The sequence below is a fragment of the Danaus plexippus genome, chromosome 19 (genome assembly GCF_018135715.1).
Source record: "Danaus plexippus chromosome 19, MEX_DaPlex, whole genome shotgun sequence".
NCBI lineage: Eukaryota > Metazoa > Arthropoda > Insecta > Lepidoptera > Nymphalidae > Danaus > Danaus plexippus.
In genome coordinates, this window is record NC_083549.1 from 3,560,976 (window position 1) to 3,577,976 (window position 17,001).

At 31.3% G+C, this 17,001-nt stretch overlaps 3 protein-coding genes across 3 annotated transcripts; 1 reads left to right on the forward strand and 2 right to left on the reverse strand.

Moving 5' to 3' along the window:
* Positions 1 to 184: 184 nt before the first annotated feature.
* On the reverse strand, positions 185 to 7,773 carry LOC116767927 (dual specificity mitogen-activated protein kinase kinase dSOR1). Its single transcript, XM_032658467.2, has 8 exons — positions 7,405 to 7,773; positions 6,901 to 7,070; positions 6,527 to 6,802; positions 5,808 to 6,001; positions 5,264 to 5,428; positions 4,444 to 4,611; positions 2,764 to 2,919; positions 185 to 2,355 (listed from the first exon to the last, which is right to left on the reverse strand). Exons 1-7 carry the CDS (start codon positions 7,521 to 7,523, stop codon positions 2,800 to 2,802), a joined length of 1,212 nt encoding a protein of 403 aa, XP_032514358.1. The 5' UTR covers positions 7,524 to 7,773; the 3' UTR covers positions 185 to 2,355; positions 2,764 to 2,799.
* A 2,947-nt stretch (positions 7,774 to 10,720) lies between these two features.
* Positions 10,721 to 15,244, reverse strand: LOC116768147 (chromatin assembly factor 1 subunit A-B-like). The gene is made up of 6 exons (XM_032658798.2): positions 14,206 to 15,244; positions 13,359 to 13,599; positions 12,722 to 13,180; positions 12,353 to 12,531; positions 11,741 to 11,902; positions 10,721 to 11,282 (listed from the first exon to the last, which is right to left on the reverse strand). Exons 1-6 carry the CDS (start codon positions 15,082 to 15,084, stop codon positions 10,821 to 10,823), a joined length of 2,382 nt encoding a protein of 793 aa, XP_032514689.2. The 5' UTR covers positions 15,085 to 15,244; the 3' UTR covers positions 10,721 to 10,820.
* A 256-nt stretch (positions 15,245 to 15,500) lies between these two features.
* LOC116768073 (uncharacterized) lies at positions 15,501 to 16,432 on the forward strand. The gene is made up of 2 exons (XM_032658696.2): positions 15,501 to 15,834; positions 15,966 to 16,432. The coding sequence occupies exons 1-2, from the start codon at positions 15,541 to 15,543 to the stop codon at positions 16,107 to 16,109; spliced, it is 438 nt and encodes a 145-aa protein (XP_032514587.1). The 5' UTR covers positions 15,501 to 15,540; the 3' UTR covers positions 16,110 to 16,432.
* The last annotated feature ends 569 nt before the right edge of the window (positions 16,433 to 17,001 follow it).

The window sequence follows — 17,001 nt, forward strand, 5'->3', positions numbered from 1 at the left end:
AACTTATAATGAAGTTGTTAAAATTTATGTGTTCTTTTTTTCTTTTTAACTCCTACTTAATTGGATAAAGTAACTTTTTTTTTAAATTTATTTAAAATAATGTAGGCAACGGATAGTATTCACTCTGCCATATGATTCATATTAAATTAAATAGGAACTAACTACAAGAAATACTAAGCACAAATATATTTGATTAACATTTATTTATATAATACTAACCTAATAAAGTTACTAGCTATAAAATAATACCGATCAAAGGATACAAAGTGATATATTTTTTTAAAGTTGCTCAATTTCTCCTACAATAGATATAACACGAAGATGTAAAAGTTTTTATAATAATTAAGCAAATATGAAAAATACATATGGATGCAATGCTAGGCCATAAAAGGTGTTGAGATTACGTATATTTTATTATTATATGTAGAAAAAGTAACAGAAATAAGTAAATAATATTCTAAATTTGAATTTTTTTTTTTGCATTTTCTTTTCAGTCACACATAAAATACAAATCAATCCATTAAAACCTTATTCAATTACCTATTCGTGTAACTTAATTAAAAACGATGTCTCACTATATATATATTTTATTATAATTATAAATGCATTGTCGTACAGTCTAGAAAGAATTTACATAAACACATTTATACATACATAAGACATGATCAGTTTGTTCTTAATTAGGCTAACCATCAACTTTTGACTCAATATTATTATACAACTGTTCCTATTTAAGTGAAACTATGCTATCTTGTATGTCTAAGTTGTGGAAACGAAGTAATAAAAAAATCGTTTACCCGAACGTCAATTCTGTTTTAAAATTTAGTTTCCAATCATATGTTTCTTTAAGTTAAATTATATATGAACATCAAACGTTGATGGTGCGTCCACTACATTAAAGTAAATCACAAATCACAATATATACATTTAAAACGTCTTAACATTAATATAAAATAATTTCATAAGAACGTCTCATACATATGTGCAATAATTATATTGCCTTCACGACTTTTTAACTGAAAAAGAATATAATACAATATAAAAAAAATCATACACGTAATATATCGTTTACAATGATAATCGTGAGTTTTGGAATACACCAATAAGCGAAATATATTTTAATATATAATTAAAAAAAATAAATCTAATTATAAAACAGCCATAACTTTAATAGCCTTCATATAAATGCACAAAAGCCAAAACACTTCACAAACTAGCATGCATATAAAAAAAATAATCACCAAACACTACACTACAAGAGGAAGATCGGCCAAATAAACGAAATTACCGCCAAGCGAAAAACGATCATAAAACGACGGGGAATAAGGTGCATTTTATACATTAACCACAGCAATGAATGGAAGCGATATTATATAGCATCAATCACACGTTTCAAACATTGCAGTAGCGTGCCTACTCTAGGTGCTTTGAAAGGGACAACTGAAAAAAGCGTACAAACAAAACCAAAAATATAAGTGCATCACGTCCAATAATTATATATAACAGATTACTACAATATTTTTTGCATTTTTTTTTTATATATTTTTTTTAAATGTGTAATCTAAAAAGTGTTCTATTTTACAGGTTCAATACTAGCAATGGAACGCTCCCATGCCTGCGCGTGCGCAGCCATTTGAGTATTCCATCACTGGGATGCGTACGCATCTACTATCCGAATAACGTGTATCAGCTGACATGAATTACGCACTTTCAGCAAAGAAAAATATGTCAAAACACTACGAACGTTTTTTTTTTCGACTTGCGACTAGTGAAATCAACTCTACATGACCATTAATCGATCTGTATTCTTTTAACTCGACTAGTTCGTCCCATGCACTATGTAGTATCACCTACGACACTGTTCGTTACATTAATATGTTTCTCGATATCATATAACCTGTATACGTATCAGAAACAACGATGTTTTCAACGTGTCAGATAAATCGATCCCAAAAATTAATATCTGTACTCCCTAGGAAACCTTAATTAGCCAATTTCTAAAATCAAAAAATTCGATTTCTTTATATATATATATATACCAAAGGTTTAATTTTACAATGATAGGTTAATTGAACGGAGACATGATTCAGTACAACATAATTTAGGGTATTTTAAAAATAATTGAATATCATATGAAATCTATTAAGAGCGTGTTGGATTAATATCAGAATAAACATGTCTGAGAATAAAAGTTTGCTTCAAAATATTCGAACCAAAGTCTTAGTACATTTTGTATGCAAATGAATAACTCGATGAATCACATCTCCAGTAATGGTTAGAGTTGACTGTTGCGGCGCTATTCCGCGCCATCCTCACTAATTGTCTCGCTTGCTTTCTCTTGGGAAATGTTTTGACCTGAAAGTGCAATAATAATATGTATTTAGTTCTATTCTACATATTAATAATATTTCTTAGTCTATACCTGTGATGGACTCGTCTTTTTTTTTAATTTTATTTATCAAAAAGATTTCCTCAATGAAGTTTTTATATGTTATGGTAAATAATTATCCGTCAATGTTCCTGACATCAAGTAACACATCTAAGACTGTTTATTACAGACTGTGTTTTGTGGAAACAAAGGTAAAAAAAAATATGGTAAAAACAAAAACAGCTTTTTTACATACCTACAATTTTTTTTACATTACCTTTATAGAAGGTAGAAAGAATTTACTATATCTTATAAATTAATTTATATGCATATATACATAGATATATATATATACTATATATAGTATAGCAGATATAATTATTAATGATACATACCCTTTTTCGCTGATGAAAGTATGCACTTCTTGCAGCTTATGAAGAAAAAGGAGACACGTTAGAGTTAGGTGTAGAGGGCGCCAGGTCCATGGTACGACACACCCAGCCCGCTATGTCCGCCGCGTGAGCATCCGCCATACGGATCCACTCGTGGTTCTGAATCGTTATTTATTGTTCATAATCGTTATATTTAATTCTAAATTTTTATTCGTGATTCAAAATTGTTATTTATTTGAAAGTAACATTTTCGGATCGCTTCGCGTTTTTTATTATTTTAATCTACATACACCCGACGTTTCGGTTACTTTGCAGCAACCGTGATCACGGGCAGACGTTTGGTATTTATTGTTTAAATTTATTCGTTATTTAAAATATGTTTTCACTTGCAAAGGCTACTGATGATTTCAACAGTTATTCATGGCTCGCACTTATTAGTTTTAATTCAATTTATACATAAACGATCTGATCGTCAACCTAATCGTAAGTCGCTAACGTCGACCAAAAAAAAAGTGTTTATGGTTACATAGTGATGAGATTAATCGGACTACGACTAATGAGAGAACGATTAAAGTTTAAAATTCTTTGACTAAACCAGCGCATTAAAACTATACTGGTAAATTTAAACATCATTTTTGAGCCTCTATATCTATACACAAATAGCTTAAAATAATACGAGGTATGTTCAAAAAGTAAGGTGACTTTTAAAATTTCGCGAGCAGCGTACTTTCGATTATCCAATTTTTTGTTTTGTTATGTTGGTACACTCTTCCCGAACATCTGTATTAAGTTTCAAGTGTATAGCATTTTTTGTTCGGTTGTGAGAGGCGTAAAGGTTATAAGTGTTTTGCGTGCTTGGCGATTTCTTGCTATCGAAAAATATACATCAAAGGATTTGCATCAAATTTTGTGTAAAAAAAAAGTGCTCCGAAACACTTGAAATATTGACAGTGGCATACGGGGAAACTGTTCTGAGTAAAAAAAATGTTTACAAGTGGTACAAACTCTTCCAAGATGGCCGGGAAGATGCCAATGACGAGCCTCGCTCTGGACGCCCAAGCACGTCAACAACTGATGAAAGCGTTCAAGTAGTGAAGAAAATTGTCGAATCACTATCAGAGAAGTTGCTGAGGATGTTGGTATATCGCTTGGCTCGTGCCGTGGTATTTTTTCTAACGTTTTGGGCATGACAAGTGTGTCCGCGTGTGTTCCAAAATTGCTAAATTTTGACCAAAAGAACCGTCGCATGAGCATCGCTCAAGAACTTTTGAATGACATCTACGACGACCCAGATTTACTCAAAAGAGTCTTAACTTCAGAAGAGTTCCCAAAACTAAAGAGATCCATGAATGGACGGAGATTTGCAACGATTGAAGAGATAAAGACTGCATCGCTGGAAGAGCTCAAGGCTATACCGAAAATTGCTTAGAAGAAGTGCTTTGAGGATTGGAAAAACCGTTGGCATAAGTGTAACTGAGGGGGATTACTTTGAAGAGGACAACATAAATATTGATAAATTATTAAATATTTTTTCTTAAAAACACAAAGTCACCTTACTTTTTGAACACACCTCGTACATATATATACATAGTCAGTCAGTGTAGATATTTTTTTTTTCTTGGATATATGTTGATTAAAATTATATGTATTTATATTATTACTGAGTTATATTTAGTGCTATACCATGAGCGTTTTAAGATCAGCCCTCTCGTCCGGATTCTTCTTGAGGCAGCGATCAACGAAATCTTTGAAGTCGTCAGAGAATATTCCTGATGGTAATTTTGGTGGCGGCTCGTTGACTATGTAGTCGAGTAATTCGAATATAGCCATCGGACGAGGCGAGTTTGGAGCCTGGAAATTACATAAAAATATTATTATTAAATATAAATATAAAAAAAATGTCTGCTTGAAGAACGCTGATTTAATGTAACGTTGAGGGTGTGAGAGCTCGAGAATTAACAAATTTTTGCTTAGACACAGGATATTAGTTTATTAAAATTGTAAAGGTCTAAAAGAATTTATGTTAATAAATGTTCGTAGAGCACAAAAGCTACAGAATAGATCCTTTGCAAACTTATATAAGTTGGAAGAAAAACTGTAAATAATTAGAAAATAGAAGCAACAAAGATATATTTATGACAACATTTCACACTATTTCTTTGATAGAACTGTTTTGTTTTTTATTATTGATTCCATGGACCATGAATAATTGAGTAATTTGTAATTCGATATTCAAAAATAAAAACTATAGGATTATCTTTATTGTAACAACATTTTACAATTATGATTGTCGATGACTCATTTTTTCCAAGTGTTTTTGTTATTCCTATGAAAAAATTAACTAACATATTGGAATGTCGATAAATATGAACAATGATAATTATTCAAATGAAAATAATTAAGGTTTTTGTATAAATTCAATGTTTAATTTATTTTATTATAATTTTTATATTGATATCAAGATGTTAAGGATGTTGTTATACAAATTTGATAAACATGTCACCTGTCCCGGTGAGTGATCTTCGTTTTGACCACCGAAAATGGCGGCCAATGTTTTGGCATCCGGTGGTGGGATTGGATACATGCCAATGGCCATTTCGACGAGCGACAAACCCAATGACCATATATCAGATTGCACCGAATAATGGGTACCTTGAAGACGTTCCGGCTGAAAATTGTTTTTAAATTTATAATAATGTGTGATTACTTCAATACAATTAAATTATAAATTTAATTATTTTTATGATATTTCATTAAGTATTATTATGCTATTGATATAAATTTTGTATTATTAAAATAAAAAAAAAATAAAAATTCGTTTTATCAAACATACTTTCATAAAAAGGTGCAAAAAAACATGATTTTCATGAAACAATAGGTATATTACAAATAATATAAAAATAAAAAATTAATAGATTCTCTTCTGTGAATATGAGAAAACCGAAACTAGTATTGAATAGCAAAATGACTTATTGTACTCATAATGCATATTACATGTAAATATAGGAGAAAGTAACAAATATAGCAAGTGTAGTGTGGATTCTTACCGACATGTAGCTCCTAGTACCAACAAATGAATTTGCCATAGAATCAATGAGCTGGCCGGACACACCAAAGTCACATATCTTTATCTCACCATTACTATTCACCAATATATTGGACGGTTTCACATCACGGTGCATTATAGCGTGCTTGTCACGCAAATAACTCAAACCTTTGAGGACAGCTGATGTTATGGTTCCTGAGAAATAAAATAAAATTCTAATTCTAAGCAAATAAAATGTGTTCGTAATTTAAAAAAAGGTTATATTATAAAATTTTCATCACTGTTTAGTACATCAATTAAAAAAAACTCAATCCCTTGTGTATTAGTTATATGTACAATGCATTTTATTGTATCCTCTCTTCCTTAAATGTTGTCACATTACTATTGTTTCAAATGCAACAGTAATCTTAACTCTCTTATATAGATTTATATAGATTAATATATGGGTATATTTGTCATAGCCTCCATTATAAGTGTTTCCATATATGAAGATAATAAAACACTTTAATAACTAATTATATCATCGAACATATAATTAGTTGTTAAAGTGTTTATCATCTAATTTGGAAAACCTTATAGAAGTTAGACTATACATTTAAAATTATCTCTTTTATTACATATGCAGAAAAAAGGATAAAATTTATTTATATTCAAGCTATATCCATGTTTATGATACACTCTATAAAGATAAACCAATCTAAAACATCAAATTACATGTACCTAAAATGGACTCTGGAATTCGTCCAGCTTTTTTCAATATCAAATCTAAGGAACCGCCGTCCATATATTCCATACAAATCGATATTTCCCCGTCACTATAGAAAGCTCCATAGAAGCCCACAATGTGAGCAAAATTGCATTCATGAAGCACCTTTAGCTCTCTAATGATCTGTTTCTTGATAGCTGGCTTCACTTCCAGATGTATTAATTTCCTTGCCATTATAAGTCCAGTAGACTTATGTCGGACTTTCATAACTACACCTCCATTACCTTGACCTATATAAATATAAACTTGTTATAGTATTATTTAGGGCTATTATTGAACTAATTGCTTAAATTAACTAAAATTGTGTGCAAAAAGTATTAAAATTAACCTAGTTCTCCTAATTTTTCAAAATCATCATCGCTGAGCTCTCCGATCTTTTCCTTTTGACAAAGAAATACTTCTATTCTACGTCTCTGGTTATCATCCATTTCTATTTGTTCCAGTCTTTCGGTGAGTGCTTCAATGCTAGTTTTAGACTTCCCAGCTAAACCCTGCCGTCTAAAAATAATATAATAAATACACTTACATTGCATTAATATTTGTTATATTATTTGTCTTTAACGCACATACTTGTGATTAATTTTAATTAATCAGCACATTAATATTAACCATCAATATTTTGAAATATCCTTCAGACTTTGAATACGCTTTATTATACTTAAAGTAAGATATGCACTTACTTGTACAAGAAATTACTCATTAACTTATAATTCGCTATTTATAATTGAATAGAAGTCTCACAGTTCCTCTTATTAAACATGAGTTAAGATGACTAATATTATTAAATAGTTTAAATATTAAAAGCCGAAATAAAATATCAAAATTCACTTACTCAGTTGCAGTTGCAGATTTCAGTTGTGGGGTCATATTAGACGGTGTTATAGCCGGAGCTGTGTCTATAGACCCTGGTGGAAGGGTCAAGTTTAATTTATTCTTAGACATTTTGCTCATCTTGACTACACCTGTATCACGGCATTTAATAAAATTATCGAAACGTATAAAATGAAATCCGATGAATCACTGCACACTTAACTACAAAGTATAAAAAGATTCATTCGCAACTACACGCAATAATAAAGGATAAGCTGCTTTCCTCAAGGAGGAATACAGAATCGGTATATAATATACGCCTTCTATAATCACTACTAATCTATGTCCGATTTTCAGATAATCGTTGATGAGGACTGCAATTTGACGTTAGATTACGTCACTGGAAAGACTGACTCTGTCAAATGTCATTGTTTTATAGAGCAAACCATTGAAACTTAGGTACGCCGTAAAAGTATTATAAAATGAAAAGTATTATAAAATGAGCCTACCTATTTTAAAACTTTATGTTAAAATCACATTTTTAATGTCTAGTCTTCCCAAATTTAGAGTACAATTATCGTTAACAAAAGAAATTTGAAATTTTTTATTGCTTAAATCAATCACATCATGTTATTTGTTTTTTTTTTTTTAATTTATATTTCAAAAAGATTTATTTTTAACGTATACGTTACATCCGATAACCTTATTTTATTATTTATCATATTATTACGAGGTACCTATTTTTTTTCTCGTGGGGAAATGCTTAATGCATACTCTCTTGCTTGGGGAGGAAGAAAGAGGAGTTATGTCGGACTCTCGTCCTGATAAGGACGCACTACCGACTAAAACCCCACGGGTTGTCCCACGCGCTGCTCTTCTGCTAAGCCACAGGGCCCGCAAGGCGATTCTGCTGTGGTCTAGCATCGGCTGCCCCCCAAAAGGAGGTCATTTCCACTTCAGTTGCGCTCTCCATTTTTGTCAGTGGTACACTGTGTATACGCGGGGCCTCAGACCGTAAGGTGGCAGACGCCCCACGTCCACCACCCCGAAGCCCCTCAAGGCGGGAGACCTCGCTCATGCGCCTTCCGGCTTCGTCTCGGACGACGTCGTCTTATCGGGTCAGAGGAAGGTGCCTTTTCCCGTACTACTCTTTCGTCAGACACCTGCAGTGACATGACTATCTCACAGAAGTAAGCCATCGCCTCCCACGCTACCCTATTACTGACCATCATCTGCGTAATGGTCGGCAGCAAGAGGTCTGTACAAACGACATTGCGGAGCCCTCTCCTCTGCTCTTCCCATGCTGGACATTCCGCTAGCGTGTGTTGTGCTGTATCGTCTTCGGAGACGCAATGGTAACATCTTTCTGACGGTTCCTTCCCAATTGCAAACAGATAGTGACCAAAACATCCTGTCCGGTTAATACCTGCACCATTAGAAACGTCAAATTTCGATTCCGAGAACAAACCCATTCGTCTAGGATTGGTCTTATGGCTTCAACCACTCTGTGTCCAGCTGTGGGATTCATCAGTCTTTGTTCCCAGGTGCGCATCAAGATGATACGACCCTGGCGTCTCAACCGTTCCACCTGCTCTTTTATTGGGTTACCACCGCATCGTCTAACATCAGCGACCCTATGATATATTTCCGCCAGAACTCGCGCCTCAAAGTCCCAAGGAGCGGAGCCAGCTAGTGCGCATGCCGCCTCACAAGCTACCGTCCGGTAGCCCCGGATCACTCTGATGGCCACGGCGCGCTGCGGTCGTTGCAGTAGCGATTTATTTGCACTTTTCCTAGGTACCTAGTAAAATTCATATGATTAATAATAACGTCACAAATTTAACCATCCATTTTCATCCCCACTGAACAGATCTATCAGTTAAATATAATTGCTTCAAAATTAGTTGCTAGAATTCACCAGCATAAATTATAAGTGACATTCTTTTCCCATTTTGTAGTTCATTCAATTTACTTGTTTACTCCAAAATGAGAAATGTCGAAGTTCATATCAAACATGAAAAGCGTGAAATATTTTTAACATGTTTATAATACTCGCACATGAAAATCTCGAAATCTAGAAATCAAAGAATAGAATAGATTTTTAACCATGTTTTTATTAATCGAATGATTATAAACGGGTTTTACGTGCTTATACGAAGATTGAAACATATAGTTAAATATTTTGTATATTCCTCATAATCGTAGTTTCCAGTTATATATTTATATTAATTAAATTTATATTAAATAATTAAAACACGTTTTAATGCTGTGGCAAACAATTAAAATGTTGAATTGAAATGTCACCACAAGTGAAATTTGAGTTTTGACCGGCATTTTCTGCAATTTATATGAGTTTGCACAACCTATACCTACTGATCATCAATCTGTCATTAACAAATAAAAACATTGCATTATTAATTTAATTACTAGGACATGATTTAGTACTTTTTTGTTTATCATTGAAATGTAAAGGCAATTAAATAAATAAATTATAACGCGAAAAGGACATTCTAAAATCAAATGAGTTAAAGCAGTATTGTAAAAAAATATGATTATTTTTAAGAAAATAAAAGTAAGCTATTTGTATATTTCGCCATGTTAAAAATTTCTTTCGGTGGATATGGTAATTCAAACTTGATTGAAGTTTTAATTTGTGACTTGTTTTTTTTTTGCAAATAACTCCGTCTCTGCTGATACTTTTTACTAACGCTGACTGAATTGATAGCTCAAATTTTTAGATTGTAATGCAATATTACTGGTATATTCTGTATGCACTAAGTTTTTTTTTTTTGTAATAAAAGAAAAATATGAAGAACTTTTAGTATGTGTTATATTCTGTATAGTGTATATGTTCAGAGAAAAACTGATCTTTAAGTTAATAATAAGTTGTTCACATTACAGCTCTTGTAACAGACTATAATTTTTCCAACAGAAGTATAAAATATTATTTAAAAAATTATATATTGTTAAAAATATGTATTTAAAAAAAATTAAAAGTGATCACAATACATAATACCAGGTGTTCAAAGTTTAGAAAGTAACAAAAGGTAATTTATTTTATAATTTTAATGATATATATTTAAGTTACAAAAATTTATACTATTATATTTACAGGAGCCTTAAGTGTATCATAAAAATACTTGTTCAGGGAAGTATATTAAAAACTAGTAGATTCATACTATTCTATAGTTAGGATTGCTTAATTGATAAAATATTTCTTTTAAAATCAGTTTTTTTTTTTTGCCAAAATCGTAACTAACAAATATTAAATATTTTAAAGACTGACACCAGAGTTAAGAATGTAGAACTCGTTCAGGTAATAATATTAAAATATATAATATATATCAAGTGGTATCAAACCATAATATTTTAAAATTAAAATTAATACCTATTAAATAACATCACTTAAATAAAATAGTCCAACATTCAGTATATCATTCATGAAGTCTTTAATTTTGACAGAAAGTAATTTATGCCGGGCTGATTCTTTTTTGGGTCTGTCACAGTCTTTTTGGCCTCAGTTTTAGTGTTTTTTTGATCTTTATCGTCATTTTTGGATTTTTTCTTTTTATCGGTTTTAGGACTCTTGTTTTCTCCTTCGGGATTCTTTTTCTTTTTGGTCTTTTTCTTTTCAGGTTCTTCCACTTCTAGGGCTGGTTGCAGTACTGGACATGGATCGATTATCATTGAGAACTTCGAAATGTAATTCCATAGAGCCTCAGCGCAGTTTTCGGGTTTTCCTCCTTCCGGTTTCTCCCACAACAGCCCATATAACCTAGGCTTTAATTTTTCCATTGGCTTTTTCATTTCAGACTCAAATTCGTCTTCTAGATACTTCAATTTGGCTTTTTGCGCTTCCGGCGAGAGTGAAAGTACATCGTCTTCATCCATTGTTGCCTCCTGAAATAAATAAGATTTTTATAAGTAATGTCTAATAACCAGATAAAAAGAATTCATATCTGCTACCTATTTCATGTATTATGGAGAAATATATTTCAACCCTTAAATTACAGACAAAACATTATGTTTTTGTTAGTCAAACCTTTTATATCCCAGTCACAACATATGTCATTTTAGACTAAAAGTTTCACAAACAGTTACTTCATGTAAAATTATTGTTAAGTTAGAAATTATTAAGTCATATTAAATCAGAAAATCCAACAAATATGTTAAATTTATTATAAATATTTAATTGACAGTAGATATCCATTATCCATACCAAACTTGTTTTATACATTTTCCTTATAAATAATAACAATTATAGTTTCATAAGTGCATTCTTATTTGTTGTAAAAATTAATTTTTTATTGTGAGCTTCAGAAATGATTTTCATTAATTTTTTTTGTATATTAATTTACCTCATCACTCAAGTAGCCATGCGGTACAAACACTTCATTATCAACTTCATATTCATCTGCTTCTTGTTCATCATCACTTCCTGCTGCACTGCCATCAATACTCTCTCCTTCCTGTTCCTCCTCCCACTCTTCGTCACTATCCACTTCATAATCCAACAGTTTCTGAAAGTTTTACATAATTTTTACCAACTTTTATGGATTTTACTACCATATGCTTATTCAAAGTTTGCATTTACACAGTACATATCAAGCTTTGCCTGTTTCCCGTTCCATAACCAATTCAATAATGTTCATAGTATAATGTGAAAAGATTGTTTGATGATAAACTGTTAATTCTTTTAAATGAAACTAATATTTGTCGGAATAAAAATGAAACCGTGATCACAGGCAGACGAGACGTGTTCACGGTTGCTGATAAGTAACCGAAACGTCGGGAGTATGTAGTTTTTTATAAAAAATAAATCACGCGTAGTTTATCCGAAAAATATTAGTTTCATTTAAATGAATAAAACTCGCGAAAATCTTAGATCTCCTTAAACTGTTAATTCTGTCTGTATTATGATAGTGAAAACTAAAAAAAGCCTACAGGTTAGAATATAGGTATTCAATTACATTATCAGTTTTAAAAGGTCTTCTTGGATTAATTGATGAACTTTTCTTCCTCCAGGTACCCCAGTATGGAGGACGTCTGTTTTCATGGAATGAAAGTAGTTTAGGACGAAGTTTCTCCTGATTAACTGGTTCACATGAAATTATCTCACCGATGCCATCCGCTGGTGGTAGTTCATCCTCTGAAAGATTTTTATTTATAAAAAAAAACCAAAATGGTTTATAATTAGTTACAAAAGATAGTGATGTACTTGAGAATCAATAAATAATATTCATTTTAAATATGAATTAAATGGTATATGAAATAAGTGATATAATTTTTAAACACAAAGGTTCTATAATATTATAAATAAATGGAAGTATAAGACTTACCAACTATCATGACATCATCATCATTTTTATCACACGGAGGCCATGTTTTACCACTTGACAATGGCTTCCTTTCCTTCAAGTTTTTTAAATATAAGGAACTTTCTGGAACATTTTGATTTCCAAGAAATGTATCCAATTCCTTTTTAGAATCTTCTTGTAACTGATTTCTTACAATAGGCGCTAATCTCATGTCAGATTTTATTGTGAAACTTGATAACATGTTATTTCTCATGGGTCCAATAGTGACTTGGTCCTTTTCACTTTTTTGCTTTGCAACAAAAAAGCTGGCAAAAGCCTCTGCTGCCTTTTTCTTCTTCTGTTCCTGTTCCAATTTCTCCTGTTCTAAAACTTCCTGTCGCTTTCTCTTCTCTTCCTCTTTAGCTTCCTTTTCTCTTTTTCTTTGTTCTTCTTTTTCCTCCTTTTCTTTACGTTTCTGCTCTTCTTTTTCTTCTTTTAACTCTGAAAATATTTTTGTTTTGTAGAACATGTAGACATTTCATTGTCATCATATATTTATTATTAATTAAGAGATATAAGTTTTTTAAATAAATCTTCAATATTATTAATCAATAATGATCATTCATTAAACATTATGAAAATGAAAAGATATAACAACAATTTCTTTTCTGGAACTTACTTTTTTCAAGTTCCTTTTGTTTCTCTTTTTCTTCCTTTTCTTTTCTTCTTTGTTCTTCTTTTTCTTCTCTTTCCTTTCGCTTAGCCTCTTCTTTTTCCTCTCTTTCCTTTTTCCTTTGTTCTTCTTTTTCTAGCTTTTGTTTAATCCTATCCTCTTTTTCTTGTTGCCTTTTCCTTTCCCTTTCTAATTTTTCTTTCTCTCTTTCTTCTTTCTTTTTAGCTGACTCAAGCTTTTTTTGTAACTGCAACATTTAACATTTAAGATAAAAAAAATTAAATACATTTATAATTATTTACTTATTTTAAGACAAAACCTCTCAGCATTGCATGGATTCACTGCGCGGGTGCCGGGTCCATTGCATTGCAGGGAGAGGAGCTTCAACAGTGCCTGGGACTTGTGAACCAGGTGTAGGTTTAATCTAATGTGCATTAAACATTCACCTCCACTGTCCAAGCTCCTCTCCCTACCTAATTATTCTTAATTGGGTGGTGAAAAAAGGAAATAAATTACATATATTTTTTAAAAGACAAACTCAGTGTGTCATAAATAAAACCATTTTTCTTGATATTCCAAAACTTTTGTTATTAATCTTAACACTATAATATATCTTACGTGGATGCACTGTTTAACGGTGTCTTTTTAATTCAGCATTATAAAAATACTAATAAAAATAATTTAAAACAGAGGATGCAACATGTACATGTTTATAATTTTTATATAATCAAAGAGTTGATGTTTTGATTAAAATACAATTTCTTTATTATACCAGGATTACTTTATCATAATTAAGAAAATTTTATTATTTAAGTTAATTATTTTCTATATTAAATATTTTATAAAGACTTACTTGTTTTGGTGTAACACTAGTGTTGGCACTTTCAGTAATTGAAGTGTCCCCTTGGCTATTATTCATTGATATATTCCTTCCTGATCGTCGTGGTGTTGACGGTGAACTTAGGGATTCATCACAGTTACTGATTTTCGAAGTGTTCAGATTATCATCAGTTTTTGATTTGTTTCTCACACTTCTTTTAGGGGTTACACTTACTTTAGATTTTTTGCCACTGGTAAGCTCTTGTATTGATGCATCATTGTTAGTTTGGACTGAAATCTGGTCGTCTTTTGAAGTAGATAACTCATTGTCTTCAATTTCATTTGAAGTTTTATCACTGTCTTCATCAATTCCAGTAGTATCAACATCTTTGTCTTCAGTAACATCATGGTTACTCGATACATTATCTTCATCTTGATTTTTAGATTCAGTTTCTATCTCAACATCAACATCCATAGCTTCCTCCTTTTCAATTTTATCGGTGTTTTCATTATTACCATTCTCATGATTTTCTAAAGAACCGTTAACTGATTTTTTTGGAGAGCTTCTCTTTTTTTTGGAATTTTTCGATTTCTGTAGCTTTTTTTTTCTAGCAATATCTACTAATTTTACCAATGGGTTGAGAGATTTTGCAGCTTTTAAATTCTGTACAGACTCCTTACTATCATCATCACTTATTACTACTGTTTCAGCACATACTTCCTTATCATTCACTATTTTGCCAATCTTTGAGACTGGTTCCGGGTCAGGAATAGATAGCTTTCGCTTCCTAGAGGGTGGAGTCACTGATTTTGGAGATACTTCACTTAATAACTTGAATGGAAGACGAGCTTGTTTCAAAACTTTTTTTGATGGTGTTACTTCTTCACTATCTGATGACTTCGGAGTTTTCATGGCTTAAAATGTATATATTTAAACTATACAGCTACTTTAAACGTTGCTGTATAAAATTTTATAAATATATCTGTAAGTTTTAAAATTTTAATACATTGCAAAGCACAGTTTAATTTTTAGTTTTTACTTAGTGTTTGACAATCACAAAAACGGCGGGAGACCGACACGTTTGGATATTTACAACAGATATCTACAAAAATCACAAATAGATTTAACATAAACTATTACTTTTATAATCTTCAATAATATATAAAAAAATATATATGTTAAAAAGATTCAAAAATTTACTTATTCATAAATATATAACTTTTAATTCTATTTTTTGATTAATATTACAATATATAATACAATACTTGGTATGTTCTTAAAAATATATAGCACATAGATTTTTAAGAATAAAATTGACGTTAGTAAACGAGTCATTACAGTCAACATAATAATTTACTGAGAGAAAGTATGACCAAATATAAATTTAGAGACGTGTCTTATGGATTACAAAAGTTAAGAGACTTTTTATTGGGAAGAAAACATATCCTTCACGGCCGATTTCCACCGAATATAGCTCCAAGAACCATACCTACAGCTGATCTCCCTAGAGGACCGGACACTCCGTACTCACAAAATTACTATTATCGAAGAAATGCTTTTCATTCCGTACAACCTCCGGTCGTAGCACCAATAGCTGAAGGTCCCCCTCTCATTCAAGATCCAACCCAAAAAGCCAAAGCCGGAGGAGTTAGAGCAGATGCGGTAAACACATTACATAGAATTTATATAAGAATAAAAAAACAGCATCTAAAATTTGTTTTTTTTTATATTGTTAGAAAGAGACAGAGATAATTTAAGACATCAGTTTTTTTAAAAATTCATATATTTTTCAGCTTTCATTCAACTTTGCCCCAACCCCCGGCACTCCTTGGTGGTGGGATGGTCATTTCTACTATGAGTTAGTCCCCGATCCTCCCACTTCACCTCCACGAGAGGCCTCTCAACCAGACCCTTGTGCGTCGACCTCTAAAAAGTAGTTTGTTACTGTTATAAGCTATATGACAATGTTTAAAAATATAAATTGTTTACGTTAGAAATCAACACCTTCCAATAATAAATAAAGTATTTACCACCAGTATGTTAATTTCAAATAGCCTAAAATATTTTTTTATTCGTTACGTCTATACAAAATACGTGAGTTTTTTTTCGTATTAATTTTATTCTGTAAATTTAAAACACTGTTCCGAAGACTTTGAAAAAAATACTTGGATTTCAGATAACTGTAGATAAAGGATTTTCGTTTTGTTATATTCATAAAAAAGTGTCTACAATAAAGATATAAGCAATCTAAAAGAAATATTTTGTATTGCTATGAATACAGTTTTTACTTTACCGTAATATTTTATGGAATAACACAAATTAACATACTATTGTACCTGCTATAACTAATTTAAATAGTGATATCTTGGAAACAACGTTTTACATGGTTTTGAAAGTAAAGAAATACATATAGATAAAGAATATTCGATATAAAATAAAATAAAGGTTTCTAATTGACAGAGTTGTTGATCGATAAACTAAGTTTACTGGATTTTATTTCGCAAATAGTAAGGGTAACTTCGCTATTAATTCGAATGATTGAAATATAAGGCAAGAACCTCAATTTTGTTTCAGATGGAATAGTTTTTAAATAACTAATTATTTATAACCTCGGATTCAATCGGAAAAAACGTAATTAGGATATCAGTGTTAAAATACAATTCACCATTGAGATAGCGAAACCGTGGTCATAAGCTTGCGAAACAAAAAGTTATTTAATGAGATCCAAGACTTTCGCGAGTATTCATTTAAATGAAATTAACATTTTTTGGATTACTAAGCGTATTTTATTATTTTAAAAAGCTATCACAAGTTGTCTACCCGTGATCA